Source organism: Euprymna scolopes, chromosome 44, assembly GCF_053919585.1.
Source record: "Euprymna scolopes isolate OS-2025 chromosome 44, ASM5391958v1, whole genome shotgun sequence".
Taxonomy (NCBI): domain Eukaryota; kingdom Metazoa; phylum Mollusca; class Cephalopoda; order Sepiida; family Sepiolidae; genus Euprymna; species Euprymna scolopes.
The window spans coordinates 21,221,398-21,242,354 of NC_136525.1; the positions used below are offsets into that span (position 1 = coordinate 21,221,398).

A 20,957-nucleotide genomic window follows, 5' to 3' on the forward strand; every position below is an offset into this window, starting at 1 on the left:
GTTGACTAAAGGTCATTTTCGGGTCAATATGGCTGAGAATATTGCAGAAAAAATATAAATGTTACTTTTAATAATCTGAAAGAAAAACAAATTAATCATGGTGATATGTTTAAGTAATAAGAAATATGCATAAAATAATTTAAAATCGTTTAAAATGTAAAGTTACAAGAACAGGAATGCAACTATTATTCCTCTGGATCTTGCGGCACATTTTACCAGACAATAAAAAATGTTATTTACTTACCGTTTATTTATTGTCCTTGATTAATACGCTCACAGTAGTCTTGTTTCATTGTAAACACAGTACAAGTTAATGTTATGTATTATATTTTTGGTTAAGAATAGGAAGCGCCTTTTCTAACGTTTCACTCAAATAGCAGGTCGGTGCAAAAAATTTTGCCGATTTATAATTTCATTTTGAAAATGAAAAACTGTTTGAAAATTTTATTCATAACAAGGTTCCATTTGTCAACGAGCTTATAAATGCCTCGCTTGTAAAATTTTTTAGGTTTTGATGTGAAATATGAATCTAACTCGTTTGATCTCCTCTCATGATGTTAACCTAAGGCCATCTAAATCATTTTGTAATCCTCGAAATAAGTGATAATCTAAGGGAGCTAGGTCTGGGGAATATGCAGGATGAGGCAAGATTTTTCAATGAAATTTTCCTATTAGAACTTGGTTCGTATGGTGACAAGCATTATCATAGTGGAAGATGATTCTCTTTCTGCTGACTAAAGAAAATTGTTTTCAAGTCAACATGGGTAAGAAAGAATATTGTCAAAAAAATATGATGCTTTAATAATCTGAAAGGAAAACAAATTAATCATGCTGATATGTTTATATGTAATACAATATGCATAAAATTACATTTAGTTTAAAATGCCCCTTCTACAAACCGGCGAAAACTTTTGTACAGACTCTGATATTTACATCATTCTATTTCTCTCACTACCTTTTTTCATCATCCATTCTTTATTTAAACAATTAGAAGTTATGTTCTTGGAAAGTGTTAATTTTTCTGGGGGGTTATCCTCCTCCACTCCTCGTAGAGGCACTTTGCAATATATAAAAATATGCTGTGTTTTTTAGAATCTAATTTTGTGTCATTTACCTTGTAAAATTTGCTGACCCCGCCCCCTCTTTTACAACTCATCTCTTTTAATCATGTGATTTGGTTTGGTCAATCATGTTTGAGTATTTCCTCCTCTCTTACTGTGACATCATATTCTCCTGGAAGGTTTTTAAATTGAATTTTTCATGCCCATTTTTGCAGTATTATTCCAATAAATCGATCATAATTTAATGACAGTAATTAAAAAATGCTTAAGATATGTCGATGAAAATTCTAGTTTGAATTTGTGACAGACCAGTGAAACTGTCATTTTAAACTTATGACAGAGCAATGAAAATATATGTATCTATTTGTTTTTTTTTCATTTTATTTTTTTTATTTAATCACTAGCCTGCGTGCCCGGTGTTGCCCGGGTGTTAAGAGGCATGTGTTGAGTAAAAAGAAAAAAGTGGTAATAGACGGGCAGGATTGAACCCGTACTGTGAATGAGGAAAAGAATGTGAAAAGAAAACGTGACACCTTTGCCGTTGCGTCCTTCACCAAACTGGAAGTGGTGAAGGTTTAAATTAAGGCTAGTCAATCGAAAAGAGGGGTTGACTTTTGAAAATATCGACAAAAAAGCAATTCCTCCTTGTAGAAAAGTGCTCAGTTGAGGGTGAAGGAATTAATGTTTTTAGCCAATTTTTCGATATTTGTCATCCAAAGGGTTAAGCTTCAAAACGATACTGATCTCATGAAAATCCGTTGCCTCTGTCAAACATACAAACATTTTAAACAGGCAGGTAAGATTTATATTACAGACTAGCGGGGGTACCCGGCGTTGCCCGGGTGTTTGGAGGTGTGTGTGGGTAGGGGGGGGGGTAAAGAATTTCTTAAAAAATCGAAAGACCCAAACAAAAAAAACAGCCAACGAACGTAAAACTTTTTAAAAATCGGAAAAACAAACCCCCTCCCCCCCCCCAAAAAAAAAGGACGGCGTTGCTCGGGTGTTTGGAGGTGTGTATGTAGGAGGGGGGGGCAAAGAATAAACGAATTGATAACTCTGTTTAAACTTTTTTAAAAAATCGGAAAAAACAAAACAAATAAAACAGCGAACAGATGTAAAACTTTAAAACAATCGGATAAACAAAAACCCAAAAAAGGAAAAAAAAAAAAAAAAAAAACAGCGAAAAGTAGAAAAAAAATGGTATAAATAACCTCGTTTCAATATTAAATGTTTAAAAACCGAGAAAAAAAGTATATCTAATAACTGGGATTGAACTTGAAATCTTCAGATAACGACGCTGTCACTTAACCCATCGCGCTATAGACGCATGGACGAAAGTAGGTCGGTTTTTATAACATTTAAAACGAATTCAATGTACACCGTCTTTTGCACATATTGACGCATGCGTAAAGCCATCTTGTCATGAAGATACCATTTTTTTTTTCACCCCTCCCTGTAAAAAAGAGAGCCGTTAAGGATGAAGGAATGAATGTTTTTGCCCAATTTTCGATATTTGTCGACCGGAGGTTCGAGCTTTAGAATGATACCTGTCTGGCGAAAATCCGTGGCCTCTGGCGAAAGTTTTTGTGTGAGAGAGAGAGAGAGAGAGAGAGAGACACACACACACACACACACACACACACACACATTTTGCCTTTTATATTTATAGAAGAAGATAGAAGATGACAAACATAAAAAATGGCATTTCAGACTTGGGTATGATAAACCAATGAAAATGCTATTTAAAGAATGACAAACCAATGATGGTGATATTTCAAACTAGAGCATGGTAGGCCAACAAAGATATTACAAACTTAATTATTTATATATATATATATATATATATATATATATATATATATATATATATATATAATTTGATAAGTTTTTATTTCAGTTTCGATTCAAGCTAATGCACCCAAGTCATATTTTTTTATTTTTGAAATCGCAACTTTATAATATATACAATATATAAAAATCGATAGAACATCAACTCTATAATATATACAAAATCTGCAAGAATTAAAATATATTTAAGCGTACTTTATGACCTGGCTTTGCCAGGCGTTCATGCTAGCTTAGATAAATACTTTTGCAGTTTTAACAAAAAAGTTACAATAATATCAGAGCGTCTCCATTTACACTGAACATCTACAGACTGCCAACATTAATATATTACATATGAATGAGTCCTCTGTGGAATTTCCACAGGTCTCGCTAGCATTAATTACTTTTAAAGCTTATCAGCCCAACTGGTCTTCAAAGTACAAGTTTATGCATGGTTCAACAATGAGAGGTTTATGTTCATGCATCAGTTGCATGTTAACTTCCGTCATATGTGGGTTTCGTGATTAAAAAAAAAAAAAAAAAATTTCTTGAATAAAAAAAATCTGGTGGTAAAGGATTAATTGTGACAAACCAACGAAATTGATGTTTGAAACTGATTTGGGAAAGTCCATGAAAATGATATTTCAAACTTAAGCATGACAGACCAATGAAATCGATATTTCAAACTTATTGACCCCTGTACCAAAGTGGCACTTACCCATGGCAGGTTGTACTGACTTCCTCCAAAGGCAGAAGTTTCATTGGAATATCAAATTTACAAGCAATCCCTAGCCGGACGTCTATCCTGGTCAGATTTTATCAGTTCTTGCAGGGAGGTGCCAGCATCTATAATATAAATCTCACCTGTCTGTTTAAATAAATGTATGTATGTATGTCTGCCTAAGACTTTCAACAGAGAAAACGGATTTCCATGCGATCGGTATCATTTTGAAGCTCAATCCTTCGGACGACAAATATTGAAAAATTGACTAAAAACATTAATTGCTTCACCCTCAACTGGACCCTTTTCTACAGCAAGGGGTCGCTTTTTTCGCTGACATTTTTTGCAAGTCATCCAACTCTTGACGTCGCATAAAAGGCGTTATTTCAACCGCCAGTGACGTCACAACCACCGTAGGCACATAGGTAAAACCATTTTTTTTGTTTCTCAACCTTGACACACACCTCCACTTTCTTTTCCGTCTTCGCGTCACGGGTTCGAGCTTGCCTACTACCACTTTTTTTTTTTTTTTTTTTCTCAACTCACACCTCCAAACGCCCGAGCAACGTCGGGCACCCAGGCTAGTCCTTCTATATATGGGACGACCAGATTCAACGTTGCTTAACTTTGGTGATCTAAAGAGAACTGGTGTGTCAACGTGATTATGCTGTATATTATATATTTCAAACTTAAGCGCAACAAATCAATAAAAATGCTATTCCAAAGTGCAGGGTGTCTGAATGCCCAACAGATAAAACCTTTCATTAAAATGCAATGACATAACTAAAAAAAACTAAAAAAATATTAAGAAGAAAAAGAAAGCAATTTCCCAAAGCTCAGATTAATTTGCTGATTGAAGCTGAGTTGGATTTTGATTTTTGTCATTTAAGGCAATTTCCAGGCGATTAATTGATAATTTCCCATTTTTTAAAGTGATTTTTATTTATTCATTTTTTTTTTATTTGTAGTATTCCATTTCAAACGAAGTGGGGTTGGACTTGCAAGAGAAGGGGTCCGGAGGTAGGGGGGTAGATATGGGAATCGTAACGTTTTCTCATTAAGTCCTAATTATCTGCATTGTATTGCTCCCCCAGGTGCTGCACAAAAAATGGGCTAAGACGAATTTATTAAAAACCAGCGGAAGTACCCCGCCGTTGTCCAGGAATAAAAGTAGTCTTTACATATTGGCAAATGAAAAATTATTTATTTTCATGACACAGTGCGAAGATATGGTACAAGTGTCAGAAAGTGGAATTGAAGAGCCAGTGTCCTAGAGGAAGCGCACTCTAGCCTGCAAAAAATGCCTGAGCAGCCTCATTAACATTCCTCTGGAGGGTCATCTGTATATTATATATTTCAAATTTAAGCACGACGGACAAACAAAAATGCTATACCAAAGGGAAATGTGTTCAACTTCCCAATGGCTAAATCCTCTCATTAAAACACAATAATGCAAACAAAAAAGCAATTTCCTTATGATCAGATTAATGGTAGGGGCATCTCAAGACATTAATAAACTAACCTCTTCTTGAAGGGAGACGGTAAAGTCGGTGAAAGTGGACCTCCTAGAACTGCACAGGACCCGCCACATATTGCAGTTAACAAGGGAAAAAAGCCATTTCAAAAATGACCTATACTGTTAGCTTTGGTGCCATGAATAAGGCATTAATTCAAAGAATTTTCCAACATTTCAGAATCTTATAAGACGAAGTATGAGGAGGAGAGTTAGGGTTAGGTGGAGGGTAGAGTAAAAACAAAAAAACGTAAAATGGTATTATGAGTATAGTAAAAATATCGAGATGCTGAACTTGAAGATAACCCATTAAACACATAATAAAACAAGTGTTGCATCCCTCTGCTTGTTTTACAAGTATTTTAATGGATTCTCCAACAAGCAGCAAAGTCTCACCCCTACACAGTAGAAATCCCTAGATGTAAGAAGGCCTTCTACTCTAATAGTTTTTTTTCCTAGAACTGCTAGACTTTGAAATTCCCTTCCGGATTCCTGCTTTTTCAACTGTACTGATTAAAAACGGCCTATCCTGCCTTGACAGAGTACAAAATAGACTTCGTGGCTTAGTGGGGGATGCCCTTTTCTCTTCCCTGCAGCCTCTCTTCCACAGAAGAGACGTTGCGAGCCTGTCTGTTTTATCGTTATTTTCATGTCAAGTGCTCGTCTGAGCTCCAATCTCTGGTCCTCCCCTTGCCAATCTTTCACGAAAAACACCCGTCTAGCTGAAACCACTGTCATTAATTTTCCCCATTCTTTATCTGTGCCTAAATCCAAGCGTAGATTCCACGAGCAGAGCAGTGCACGACTGTGGAACTCTCTTCCGTTTGCCCTTTCCCACCTGACTACAACTTGGATGTCTTCAAGTTCAACATAAACAACGCGTGGCTTCTGGGCCTTGATAAGTGGTAACCTCTATGTAAAAAAAAAATAAAGTTCAAGTATCCCTGAAACTTATGTATCTGATAGTAGCTTGGGGTGAAAATGTAATAATAAAAATAAATAAATAAAATAGGTTTGAGCCTCCTAAAATTCCTACTATAATTGTCCACAATGTGATGCAACGGATAAAAGTGCTTAGTTCTAAGTGATAATATTTTGTAATCCTCAGTACGGCTGATACTAAGAATGTAAGTAAAGAAAAATAAAGAATTAAGGTTTTCTACATGTTCATGACTGATGGAACAAGAATAAACTACCTCATTGGCTAAATATAGGGATGCGTTAGAGATTCTATACAGATTCGCGAATTCGACAATAGTAAATTGAGTGGCAAAACAGGGAGATTATTTATAATTACACTTAATGAAAGTACAAAGAAATCTTTAATAATGTACACATCACGAAACAAAGATGCCATATTCCAAAAATCATGTAAAGTATTTTTTTTTAACATAGAAAATCAAATTTTAATAAGTGACAAGGGGTCCAGGAGCCGCCATTTTGTTTTAAAATTCAAGGGTTACAATTCAATTTAACTATCAAGATTTTGTTTGTATTCAAAATAATTTAAACATTTTAATAGCTGAAAATCGACAAAGCGGGGATGTTGAACTTGAAGATGACCTCATTAAACACGTATAATAAAACAAGAATAATTTTGATCCTCTTGAAATTCCTACTAGAATTGTCTGCAATGTGACAACGAGTAAAAGTGCTTAATTCTAAGAGATAATCGTTTGAAATCCTAATACAGCTGATACTAAGAATACAAATAAAGAATTAAGGTTTTCTGCATGTTCATGGCTGATGGAATAAGAATAAACTACCTCATTGGCTAAATACAGGGATTTGTTTGAAATTCCTTACAGATTTGCGATTTCATTAAGTAATAGGTTATATATATATATATATATATATATATATATATATATATATATATATATATATATATATATATATATATGTATATCATCTCGGTAATGAACATTCTAAATCCAAACATTCCTTTTTCATTTATAATATTTTGTCTTACGCATGTTTCATTTAATGATGGAGAAATACCAAACAACTCATCAGTTTGTTCCTTGAAAAAAAAAAAAAACTGTTGGAGATTTTTTTTCCTCGTATTAAAGAGAGGAAAAGTTGGTGAAAAGAAATGGGAATCCTTAAAAAGCATAAGATTCATAAAAAATTGTTATTGGAACCCCTCTGAAGAAAAATGATTATTAAGCTAATAAAGAATATATCTTTAGCAGAGTAAACTTAGTTAAAGTATTAAATGAAGTTAGCAAACTTATCAAGATAGAGAAAGCTCAACACGGTTAAGAGGAGCAATTAAATATATTAAATAAAAGATGAGGAATAAAAGTTACGTATAACTTGATTATATCATCAGATCAATAAGGAAAGAAGAAAAAATCGAGAAAAAATATCAATGCTGTGACGATTAATCAGAAAATCAAAACTGTTTAGGGTATTGGAATCAGAAAGTTTTGTACATATTTTACGAAGCTAAAAACGATTCTTTTAATTGCTTAAATTTTGTCTTTCTTTAAAACTTAACTTTCCATTGCTGGTATGCTAATGATACATTTTTTTTTTTTTTTTTTTTATATTTACTATCAGTAAAACTTGGATCTACAAATCCTCCCCCTCTAACCCACAAGTGTATTATTACATTTCTGAAAATATATACACACATTATACATGTTTTTTATGGTAATCTGCTTGCCCTCCCCGTCAATAAAAAGTATTTAAAGATTAAAAAAGAATCAGAAATTTAAAACAGAATCGGTAATTGTATTGGAATCAGGGAAATGTTGGTATCATCTTATCACTTATATATATATATATATATAACATGACAGCCCCTTTAAGAAATTCGTTTCTTATCGTTGAGCACTTTCAGTTGAATTAAAAAGTCGGTCAATTTAGCTCTTATGCGTAGATCATCGGATAACGATTTGATCACTGTCTGTCTGACGTAATGAACATTTAAATTAAAATGTTTAAAATTCAACGCTATTTCACATGGTTACTGGTAGCCGAATGGATACGGCCTCCGCTAATCGAGCCAGAGATGTCTCGTGTCGCGGGGTTCGAATCGTTCGACTGGTAGTAATCGTGACACCCTGCACTGAAGAATCCCGAAAGGATGAAACACTAGTGTCTGTAGGTATTTAATTATTATAGTAAAAAAATAATTATATATATATATATATATATATATATATATATATATATAGAATGTACATTGTGTCTGTATCTTTTTTTTTTTTTTCATATACTAATTTCTATTCTTTCTCAATCTTGAGTCTTGGAGATGCAAATTCTGTAACCTTTATGGAATTTGGCTGCCAACCATTTTTACTGAGGTTTTTTTTTTTTTTTTTTTTTTTTTTTTCCATTGACTCTCATCTTTCTCACTTATTTTTGCCGACTTACCCAAACCAAAATAGATGTGTGTGTGGGGGGGGGGGTATATCTATCTATAATAGATATATATATAAATTCGTATTCTTGTTTGTTTGTCCGCAATGATGTTGTGCTTCTCTGCATTGTTTCCAGTCATTCTAAGCTAATATATACTTGCAACTGTAATTAAAACAGCACCAACTCTGGAGAAGTGTGGTTAGAGATTGCACAACTTTTGCCACAATAATTTCACATGCAGGCAACCTTAAGAAATGTCCTTCAAACCTAAATTGCATAAATGCCGACTTTTCCTTAATCCCTGAAAAGAGACTTTTTTTTTTTTTTTTTTTTTTTCTGATTCTACAGAATTGGGACAAGATTTTGTAGTCGATAAATGGAGTTTTCAAATATAAAAAAACAAAGGTTTCTACTGATTCTATTTGTCAATTCGAATAAGTTACCATGATAGCTTCCAAATTATGCAGTTGAAATTACCTGAATATTACTGAATTATTAAAAACAGCTTTAATCGTGTTAACAGATGAAAAATTGCTGCCCTCTTGTTTAAATCGAAACAGAAAGTTACCTCCCTTTTGAACTCTTCTGTGTTTTACGATCGTTTTCAAATTCAATTTTTTTATTTTCTTTAATAAATAATTTTCTACCTTATAAATTTTCATAATTTTTCGATACAATCATCTTAAAAATACGAGGAATACGTAGATACCATTGTTTTCATGTGAAATTCAGTATTACAATTTCCTGAAATTTCATCCCAATAGTGTAGAAATGCCCTTTTTTTTCCCCCCTTGTTTTAAACATTTTTTTTTTTTCTCCCCAGTATTCCTTGGTGGATCATGTGACCCGACGACCTGGCGAGCGGACTGTGCGATCCCTTATCTGGAAAAACAACATATTTCCTACTACAATCCAGTAAGTGCTGCGACAATAGGATAATCACAAGAAAGAAAGGGAGATAATTCAAGTTAATACAAACAAGATATTTATTGTAATGCCTATGAGTATCTATTAAGTGCTTAAAAATATTGGATTTTGACTTAACTCAGAACAAAAGTCCCAGCAGACTAGCTGACTATGCAAAATTTGCTACTTGATTTTCTTTAAACGAAAATTCCAGATATTAAACAACACAATACATACTTTGGCATTCATTCATATGTACACTAACAGTTGAATAATTTTGATACAATTTTTTTATTTATTTTTTTTTTTTTAAGAAACTATCGCTTAAAGCCAAGGTCGGCACCCTAGTCTTCCGGGTCGGATCCGGCCTGCAAAAGCATTTTGACTGACTCGTGAGCCTGATTATCAATGACTCTATTTTTAACATAAGACGAAGCTTTCAAATTCAACTTATGTTATCTTCCTCAAACCAACTAAATTTGAATATTAAGATTGTCAAAATACGATCAAAAGCCAACCACCTCCATTTATTAAAAAATCTTTCTTCACAATCTTTGGATTCAGCATTAAATAATCTGAAAAGGGTTGATATGCCGTAAAACAAAAACAACCAACCAACCACACTGTTTCACGTAGAGCTACCAAATTTGGCAGGATAACCCACCATGGAGAGGGTTAGGGTTGCACTGCTTGTCCCCTAACAACGGGAGGAGGAGCGGGTCACTTATAAATGGAAAACTGTGCACACTCACATAATTTGACTTAGACTCATAGAGTTACCAAATATAGCCAGATAACCCACCATGAAGTGGGGGGAGGTTTTAACGGATTACACTGTTCACTCTCACAAACGGGATGGGGGTCCCAGGGGTGTCATTTGTAAATAGGAACCCTATGCATGCTCACATCGTTTGATTTAGACCTACTGAACTTTCCATAATAACCCCACCATGGGAAGGGGGAAGTTTTTACGGCTCACATTACTCCCTCACACCAATCGAGATGGGGCACCATGGCAGTCATTTATAATGGGGGACCTTAATCAGTGTTCATACATTTGTGTCAAAGATTCATACTACTGCCCCCTCATGTTCGTTTGAGGAAGTTGCTTGGGTTTTGATACCCCAAAAGTTTGGAGCTATCTCTTTAACACCCCCCTCCTTTTCATAACCTTTAAGAAATCTTTTTTTTTAAAGACTCTTTTTTTTAACCCAATCAACAACTGGTACTTCTGCTAGTGTGTGTATGTATGTATATATATATATATATATATATATATATATATACAATAGCATCCAAAACTAGGGAGCAAAATTTTAAAATCTAATATTTGTTAGAAATACCAAGTGTGAAAAGCTGAAATTTTGACAACTGGTAGTCGTTATCATCCATAATAACATACTAAAATTTTAATCATTTGCAAAGGATAGAAAAAGAATTATAACAATTATTTATTTTCAAAATAGGAACGTCCAAAAGTAAGGAACAAAATTGAGAAAAACAATGTAAACAGCCAAAAAATAAAAATACATGTACAATTAATATTTAGTAAATGAGTCCTTGCTCTCAATGACAGCTGCACATCTTTAACTGCAAGAACAAATCTGTTCTTGACAATCCTCGATACTAATTTTAGACCATTCTTCTTGAAGCTTCACCCACAAATCCTCCATGTTAGTGGGATTTCTTTCCATAACTTTCACTCCTAAGGTTTTCCAAAGATTTTCTATTGGATTTAACTCAGGACTTTGCGGTGGCCAATCCATAATTTTGAAATCTTGCTCGCTAAGGTAACTCATTACCACCTTTGCCTTGTGACATTGGTATTATCTGGCATAAAGGTAGCCCTGTCAAAACCTGAATTCTGTATGATTTGGCACAGGATCTTGAACAATGTTTTTATAGATCTGCGCATTTATACGCGTTTGTAACCGGATAAGAGGCGTTATACCTTGGCTAGAAAACATTCCAAATACCATGACGCTTCCGCCCCCAAACTTGACAATTTTCTTAGTACACTTTGCACTTAATCTTTCACTAACATGTCTTTTTACATTGTTTTTTTTTCATCATTTCCAAATAAATTAAACTTGCTTTCATCACTGAAAAATACTTTTGCCCAATTTTCATATGTCCAAATTACATACCTGTTTGCAAACTCTAATCTCTTCTTCTTCGAACTAACAAGTGGTTTCTTCCCTGGGGTTCGATTAAACTGCCCTATTTCTTGCAGTCATCTAGAAACAGTCTGTCTTGACACATTAACACATGAAATACTATTCATAACCGTTTTAATTTCTGTGCAAGACTTAAAAACGATCCTTTAATGACATGCTCTGCATTATTCGATCTTCTCTTGCTAAAGTTTTGCGGGGTCTGCCGGTTTTAAAAGCACTATTTTGCCATTATCATTGTAAGATTTTACAACCTTGCCTACAACACTCTTGGAACGTTTCACTTTCTCTGAAATCTCTCTAATGGTGTGCTTTTCCTTGTGTAGCTTCACAATAGCTTGTCTCACAGAGTCATCAAGTTTTTGGCGTTTCACCATGGTGCCGGCTGATGCAACGTTTACAAATGACTAAGTAAGACTTATTCTTTAGAGGAAATCAAAAAATTTGAATATAGCATACTGTTTACATTGTTTTTCTTAATTTTTGTCCCTTACTTTTGGACGTTCTTATTTGGAAAACAAATAAATAATTGTCATAATTCTTTTTTTATCCTTTGCAAATGATTCAAATTTTAGTAAATTATCATGGATGATAACGAATACCAGTTGTCAAAATTTCAGCTTTTCACAGTTGTTATTTCTAACAAATAGTAGGTTTTAAAATTTTGTCCCTTAGTTTTGGACGCTACTATATATATATACACACACACACACACTAGATAATGCTTCAAGCAAACTACATTAACCTTTTGAACAAAAACCAAAATGCTGCTAATATTATTTCGATTTTTCAATCAAAAATCCGCTTTTAAATTTTAATAAGAAAAAGTTAATTTCTGATAACATTTTTGCATGAAGTTTTATCTTCTGTTTTTCAGGGTTTTTTTTTTTAAATTTAAAAAAAAAAATTATTTGGTGCTTGTGCGATTTAGCAGACATTAAAAACTGAAAGTAATGAAAAATCTCTGTACTCATACCTGTTATGGAATGAAGTTGTCATAAAAAAAACAATCGCTTAATTTAATCAAGCATTTTTTTTTTTTTTTTTTTTTTTTTTTTTTTTTTTTTTTCAAGAGAAAAATTTAGCGAGGACAACCGCCACAACAGCTATCTTGGCAATTTTAGCTACAGGGGGGGGGGGGGGCAGAGGAGATAATTCAATCAAATTTTTGAAGTTTGCTAAAATTTGACACTTACTTTAGTTTTTAATAATTTTAGATATTCCTTTTGCCTTTGTTTTTGTTTTTTTATAAAAAAGATAGTTACAAAATTAATAAAATTAAACTTCATGTGCTTTTTGACAAACTTCAAGAATTAGATAGTTATCTCCCCTGTGCCCCTTTTCGTTGCAATCGTCCTCACTAAAATTTGATCTTTCCCTGTAATAAAAAAAACCAAAAAAACACTACTTGACCAAATAAAGGGATTTTTTGAGAACTTCATTCCAAAGTGGGTATGTGCATCAGCAAAGATTTCTTTTTTTTTTTTTTTTTTTTTTTGCTGAACTGCATAAGCACACATTATTTTTATTTCCTTACACATATTTCAAAGTAAATTTTTTTCAAATTCGATTTTTCAGCAAGTGAATCAGTGGAATATTGAAAGAATAAACTCTGAAGATGAAGCCAAACAGGTGAGCTTTATTATCTGATAACAGGAAAAAGTACAAACCTCCCAAACGGATGAGAATGGAGTTAAATTGTTTTTCTTTTTATTAAGATAAAAAGAATGGTTTTCTTAAGTTCCTAGAGTGATCTCCCTTGCTTACTTTTGTGGATTATTGACTAGGAAGCAAAGATGGAGGTTTTGATAAACGGCCATGTGTCTAGGATTGACGTGCTATGAAAAATAAACACCAGGACAAATGTGGGATATATTTTGTTTGATGTAAATTAAGTAAAAAGTGAGTAGAATCCCTTATGAAATTCAGAAAACTTTAATTTTTGTAAAATTTTAAAAATCAATATTAAACATTTGACCCTCATCTTACCCCCATTTGAAATGAATGGCCCTCATCCTGGAGAAGCTCAATATCTTGACAAGCTTCTGAGACTGCCCTTCTCTCCTAATATGAAATGGAACAAATACATCAAATCTGTTGCCAAGGTCTCTGGTAAAAATGGTTGGATCACTCTACTGCTCCAGTAGATATCTTGCTACCGATGCAATTCTCTACCTGTATAAGAGCCAAGTATATCCAAGGATGGAGTACTGTTGCCACACCTGGGTAGGAGCTGCTGGAAGCATCTTATCTTGCCTTGACAGTTCAAAATAGACTTCATAACCTGCAACCTCTTTCCCACAGAAAATGTTGCAAGCCTGTCTCTGCTTTATCATTATTGCCCCCCCCCCTCCCGACAAAGGAGGGGTTGGACTTTGTAATTCACTCCTGTTTATTTGTTCGCACTTTTCTCAATGACCATGCCTTAGATATTTTTAAAATTTTGCACAAACATTAGTCATGGTGAAAGTAAATTTTTGCCAGAACAGATTTTCTGGGGTAACTCTGGTTACCCCCACCCCCACCCCAGGGGGGCATTATAAGGGTAAAATTGCCCCCAAATCGTTCATCTGTTCATTTTTTTTTTTTTTTTTGGTCACATTTTTCTCAATAACTATGCCTTGGATAGTTTTAAAATTTGTTAAAGGCATTATTCATGGTGAAAGTAAATTCTTTGCTCATGGAGGGAGGCCCCGCATATTCGGCTTGTTTTCATGGCAAGTGCTCATCTGAGCTCCAATCTATAGTCTTGCCAAACTTTCACGAAAGCACTCGTCTAACTGAAACCACTATCATTAATTTCCCCCACTCTTTATCTGTGCCTAAATCTAAATAATAAATTCCATGAACAAAGCTTTTCTTAGAACTGTACGCCTGTGGAACTGTTCCATTTTCTTGTTTTCCAGCTGACAATAATATGGTCATCTTCAAGTTCTATGTAAACAAGTTTTTGATGACTTAAGTAATCCAATTTACTAAGTTTTCACTGCTAATGATTACTACAATGTTTTCCCATTGACTACCAGACACTCATTAACTCTTATCCTCAAGTGGTCTCCAGGCCTTGATATAAGTGCTGACTCCTTTGTAAAAAAAAAAAAAAAAAAAAAAATTGTGCAAGTGAAATATCTCTCTATATATAATTATTTTATTCAATTTCAATCTTGAAGAATTTCGTCAGGCTTCCGTTCTTCATAAAGGCCAGTCTTTTAATGAAAATAAAAAAATTCAGAAGACTTTTTTTTTCCTCTTTTTATATACAAAAAAATTTTTAAAAAGAAAAAAAAATGGAGGCCTCTGTTCACCTGATGAAATCTTTTTAGATTGAAACAGTAAATTTATTGTAGTAACAAATGGTTATTTTGTTTACTTAAATTGAATAAAATATTCTGCTCTTTTTATTGAGCACTCTCAACAACTGTAACAGGGAATAAACTCACACGCGCACTAAGTGGCTTTTTTTTTTTTAATTATATATATATATATATATATATATATATGAGGAGGGTGGCTAGTCTCCCTGAAGGATTAAAAACAAGACCTTCCAAAGGGGCGAATGAACCCTTTTTCAGGGTCAACGGCCAACTAGCACTGTGTGCGTTTGTGTATGTATATGTGTGTTGGGGTGGAGAGGGATCCCGTAAGCCGTGGTGAAGGCAACCTTTCTAGGAGAAGCAAATCTCTGATTTAAAAAACCATAAAGCGGGAGACCAGTACCCGCATTAAGCTGGTCTGCAGTTTAACTTGTTGCTGGCTATCTTACTCTTGCTTGTTGCTGGATCTCAACATTTTGAACTGAGAGAGAGACTTAGCTGTCGTACAAAGCTAAGACTCTGTAACATCATCTGTGTATAGATACTCCCTCAGATATTTGTCTATTAAAATGGTCCTGTGGCGATGAAAGTCATTTTTGGGCTCATGGACTTTTAAGTGTCTGAGGGAGTGGCATTCGTCTGACAAGACGTTGCAATCATCATATATATATATATAATTCATCCGGAGTATTGCTGATGAAGAATATGCCAACTTTGTGGGTATTTGCTTTGTATTTTTTTTTTTTACTTTTAGCTGGACATACAAACATACAGACAATTGCACTTTAAATTATATGTTTAGACGCAATACGTAAACAGAAATGCTAGTACTCAGACAATGTTGATATGCAAAACCAAATATAACACACATGCACACACTTTGTATAACTGAACAGACTGACACACATCTGTATGAGTGTGATGTAATTTCGAAAGTTCTTCAATTTCTTTGTTCTGCCGACTTTCCAGAATCTATGTTGAATTACTTTTTTTTTTTTTTCCAATCAATACAGATCAAGAATATCGGATCCAATTGGGAAATTAAATCAATCTCTTTCTCCCCCACCATCTCACTTTTGTGTCATTCTCTCTATCTCCTGCTCTCCTTAGCTATCTTGTATATAAAAAGCACTGTGCCTTTGTGTGTGTGTGTGAGTTCATTCCCTATGCACTCCGAAATGGCTGTTAGTATTGTTGTATTTTAGGAATTGTTTGATGTATACGCAATCATCAGTGTAGGTTAACAATTCCTGCCGGTCATGAGATTCAAACGCAGCCACGAAGCCAGCTTTTGCTCTATTTGCTGAGCCTCTACTTCAGAGAAACCGAACAATTGTCACCGGAATGAAGAGAATTAAGAATTAAATGCCAAATTCGGATGAGTACAGTAAGTAATCTAGTGTTTGCACGAGCAGAAGTCGTAAACGTCGCATAAACACTAGTTGATTTAGTTGTAACTCTGTGGACAGTGTCCATCCTTAAGTATTAACGGACTCGATAATTATAATTAAAAAAATAATTCTTTTTTACCTCCAGATACTAGTGTTTCATGCTTATGCCATACAATTACACACACAGCTTCCTCTACAGGGGGTATCCTTTGTCTTTCGAGACTGAATGGAGGCATCAAATATATATATATATATATATGTTTGCGCAGAATTTTTCTCTTAGGCATATTTCATTAAATAAAAATAGATGCTTTTTGTCTATTGATTCTATTTTTTTATTTTTTCCAACTTCTGACAGGAACTGACTGATAAATCCGAGTACTTTCCAATCTTTCTGGATTCATCGTTGGGGATAAATTAATCTAACTGGTTTTGGACAATTTATAGAAATTGTTTTTATTTTATTGGTTAATTATTTTTAGAACTTTACAAACATTTCAGGATGTTATTACTACTGGTAAGGTTTATTTTATTAATAGTAGGATTTTAATTTTTATTAGTAATGCTTCTAATATTTCAAATTTTCATTTATTATTATTAGTCTCTTCAACTATGTGCTAACTAAAATCTTAAATTGGGACAGGAATGTTGATTAGTCAAGTGGTTAAATATAGCATTGTTTTCGGGGCGATCCATGGTTAATCTATTTATGATTATGTTTTTACCTGTATTGTTAGAGACACAATCTAATAAATGGCGTTTGAATTTTTATATATATTCTTATATTGAATTCTTACACACACACACATCTATAATATAAATCTCACCCGTCTGTTGAAATGTATGTTTGTATATTTGCCTAAAACTTTTGATAGAGGTGACGGATTTTCACGAGACTGGTATAGTTTTGAAGCTCGACCCTTCAGACGACAAATATCGAAAAATTGGGCTAAAAACAGTAATTCCTTTATCCTCAACTGGGCACTTTTCTACAGGGGGGGGGGTCGCTTTTTTTTTTTCACCGATATTTTCGAAAATCATCTCCTCTTTTTGATTAATTAGCCTTATTTAAACATATGTCACTTCCAGTTTGTTGATGAGTGCAACAGCAAAGATGTCACGTTTATTTTTTTTTTTTCCATGTTATTTTCCCCCTTCCCGGTACGGGTTTGAGCCGTCCTGCTATCACTTTTTTTGCTCAACACACGCACCCCTCCAAACACCTGGGCAACGCCAGGCACCCAGGCTAGTGTGTGTGTGTATATATATATATATATATATATATATTTCTTTTTAAAATTAAATATGTTTTTAACTCTTTTTCAAGATGTCTTTTAACACGTTTTATTAATCATTTGTTCATATTATAAGCTCTATTTCCTTTTCGGTTTTATTGAGCTTTTACATCTGGTTGAGATTACTTCACTTGTAAATATTAACTCTTTAATATTTATAATATATTTTAAGTTTATCATTTTGATTACCTTGGTAAGCTTATTGTAATTTTTATTTTATTTTATTTTTTTTGTATATATATATATATATATATATATATATATACACATACACACACACTAGAAGAATGCCCTCCCCAAGACAGATAAATTTAATTCTCCGTGCCGAATAGTTTTTTTTTTTACCACCTTTTGTCCATTCCTATCTAGAATCCTTATTCAAATTTTGATCAAAGTTGATTATATGATTTCAGAAAAATATCTGAAATCATTACTTTAAAAAAAAGAAAAGAAACTCAATTTCAAGGAATCTTGTCTAATTAGTGGCCAATGACGATGGATCAAATTTAATGCAAATCTGAAATATTTGAAATCTCAAATGTTTTCAAATGAAGGTTGTGTCCATATGCCAACTAAAGCCTGTTTAAAATGCTTCAAAGGAACTGGAATTTGAACATTTGTACAAGATTTATGTTGTAATGCCTAAGAATTCCCATTAATCACTTGAACATGATTTTCTTCATAAAAATAATGGCCACTTTATCAATTTTCATGATTTTTGGAATTTGATATTTTCATATCATGGTGCGTACATCATACAGAGTTTTTAAATTTATTTTTGTATTTTTTAATATCGGAGGAATTCTGGACAAGAACCAACTTTTCAAATGGGAAGTTTTGCCCATATTATGGATATTAAAGCCCCTTTAAAATTCTCCAAAGTAACTAAAATTTGAACATTAATTGATGCCTAATATCTATTGTTAAAATTTCACAAAAATTGGTGATATTTGAATTTTCACAAAGACATTTTATCCTCCTTTCTTTATTCTCTTCACATAAAACTAAATATAGTTCACATTGCTCACCCTTATGAATGTACATGGCAAATATCTTCAATCATAGTATTTAAAAAAAAAAAAAACTTTTGGTATCCACTTCATGTTGCCATCTTCCTCCAATGTTACTGTAACATCAAAAAACTTATATCCGATTTCATTCACTGATACCTTTGGGAGAGGTGAGGGGAGGTATGAACCCTCTGAATTTAGCTACAGATAAAATAGCTGTTCTATCGCTGAAAGGGTTGATAAATTGGGAATTGAACCTTTTTCAGGCATGGTCATGATATTTGCAGACAGTTAATCTATTTTTGTATCTTCCTTTGTATCATAGAATGTCTTTTATCTTGCCAAGTACCCGCTAGTTTTTCCGGCATTCCTCATCGCACAAATCCAGCATCTCTCAATCTGGCTTGGCACCAAAACTTCCATGGACCCGCTGCCGCCTCCATTTTTTTTTTTTTTATCTCCTTCACGTATAGGAAGCATCTCTTTATTTATTTAATGGACATGTTTGAAACTGATGCCATACAGGAAAGAGCGAGTAATTTTTTCTTCTAACCCTCGCCCCCCCCCCCACACACACACCACTATCAGATCTTCACCTTCTTTGGCATTTTGCCCACCTCCATCCTATATAATGTACTGTCCACTTCACACCCGCAAAAGTCTACATTTTTCCATCCTTCGTCACCTCCGTCTTGAACGGATCCATATATTTTATATACTAGCTAGCTTTTAAACATTTTTCTAAATTTCTAGATCCTACAGGGTGGAACGATAAGTGTCACCTTAGAAAAGACATGATTCCATTTCCGTTTGATGAAAACCAGTTTTTTTTTTTTTTTGTTTGTTTTTTTTTTGTTGCGGACCATCTACTAGTTAGCTAGTTGTGTACAAATCCCAAGCGATAGGAGCTGTCTATCATGTCTGAAAGTGACACCATGTTCGACAAGCAAGATCGGAGAGGCGTCAATGTATAACTCCTGCTCTCTATTAATCCAAGTTATGGCAACAGGACCATTGCCAGCATCCTCAAAATGCATTGCTGGATGGCCACAAAAACAGGGACGTACCCAGGGTGATAAAGACAGTTTCCAGCTATGGTTATGGTCTTTGGTGTGGTTTCAAGTGAGGGCCACATCATGCCACCTCACATCTTCGAAATCGACTTGAAAATCAACACCAAAGTGTACCTGGATGTGCTGAAGTATGATAATTCCCTGGTGCAATCAGGTGACTACTGGCAGATCTTGAATATGGCAGCAGGACTTGGTGCCGGTCCACAAGTCCAAAGAGACCCCGGCCTGGCTTAAGAAGTACCCTTCTCTCGCTGGTCTCTTTCCTCCCCCGACCTGGACTTGCTGGACTACTTTTTTTCGTCGTACATCGAGAACATCACCAACATGACCTCCCACAATTCCAAAGCCAGCCTGATCATCACCATCCACTAAGTATTCGCCAAGTATTCGCTGAGCTCCTGGAAAAGTTATGCTCCCAGTTCCGGACCCGTATCAAGGTGGTGATTGAATAAATGTCAGCTCTACTACATAATCAAGTTACCTGAATTGATTTTTTTCAAATTTTAAAATAAAGCTGTAGTGTTTTCTTCAGGGCAACAAATTTATCGCTCCACCCCGTATATCATTAGGACGATTAATCAGGAATCAGAAAAACTGAGACTTTTGGAGGTATTGGTATCGAAAAACATTTGTGCTTATTTTCTGATGCCAAAAACGATTCCTTTATCTTTTCCATTTGATTTTGTTTAAAACAAAATCTCCCACTGCTGGCAGTAATAATAAAATAATAAATACTAGCAAAAGTACCCGTCGTTGACTGGGTTCAAAAACAGCCTACAGAAAATGGACTCTGATTTATGAAAGTATCATAGGTTATGAAAAGGAAGGGTTGTAAAGAGATAGCTTCGAATTTGGGGGTATCAAAACCAAAGCAAAATATGATGAAAGTAAAAATAAAATAGATAAACCTCATAATTTATTATACCATACCTGTTCACACTGAAACACTTATCACAATATTCTGTGGATCTATATTAAAAAACCTTGTTAAACTTTGTGACACATTTCCATTCTATGGAGGTCAGGCGCGATCGAACACCCCATAATTTTATTATACCATATTTCTTGAAACTGAAACATAATTATCGAACTATACTTACGCAGATAGATATGAAAAGTCTTTATTAAAGTTTGTGCCTATTTCCATTCTATGGAGGCCAGGCGTGAATGCAGACCCCACAATTTTAATAACCACCGTTCTGCCAGATCAAACATACCCATTCCTGTGTCTCACTACATCTATCATTATATGTAATCAGTTTTTTAAAATAGTCAACAATATAGGAGCCTATTCATGACC

The 20,957-nt window shown here is 34.1% G+C and overlaps 1 protein-coding gene across 3 annotated transcripts in view; it reads left to right on the top strand.

Moving 5' to 3' along the window:
• LOC145268726 (uncharacterized) overlaps positions 1-20,957 on the top strand; it is a 285,381-nt gene that overhangs the window by 235,746 nt on the left and 28,678 nt on the right. For all 3 annotated transcript variants that reach the window (XM_080124294.1, XM_080124296.1, XM_080124295.1), the window contains 2 exons: positions 9,318-9,409; positions 13,153-13,206. In XM_080124294.1, the coding sequence (XP_079980420.1) occupies positions 9,318-9,409; positions 13,153-13,206 (146 nt within the window). The remainder of the gene's footprint in view (positions 1-9,317; positions 9,410-13,152; positions 13,207-20,957) is intronic.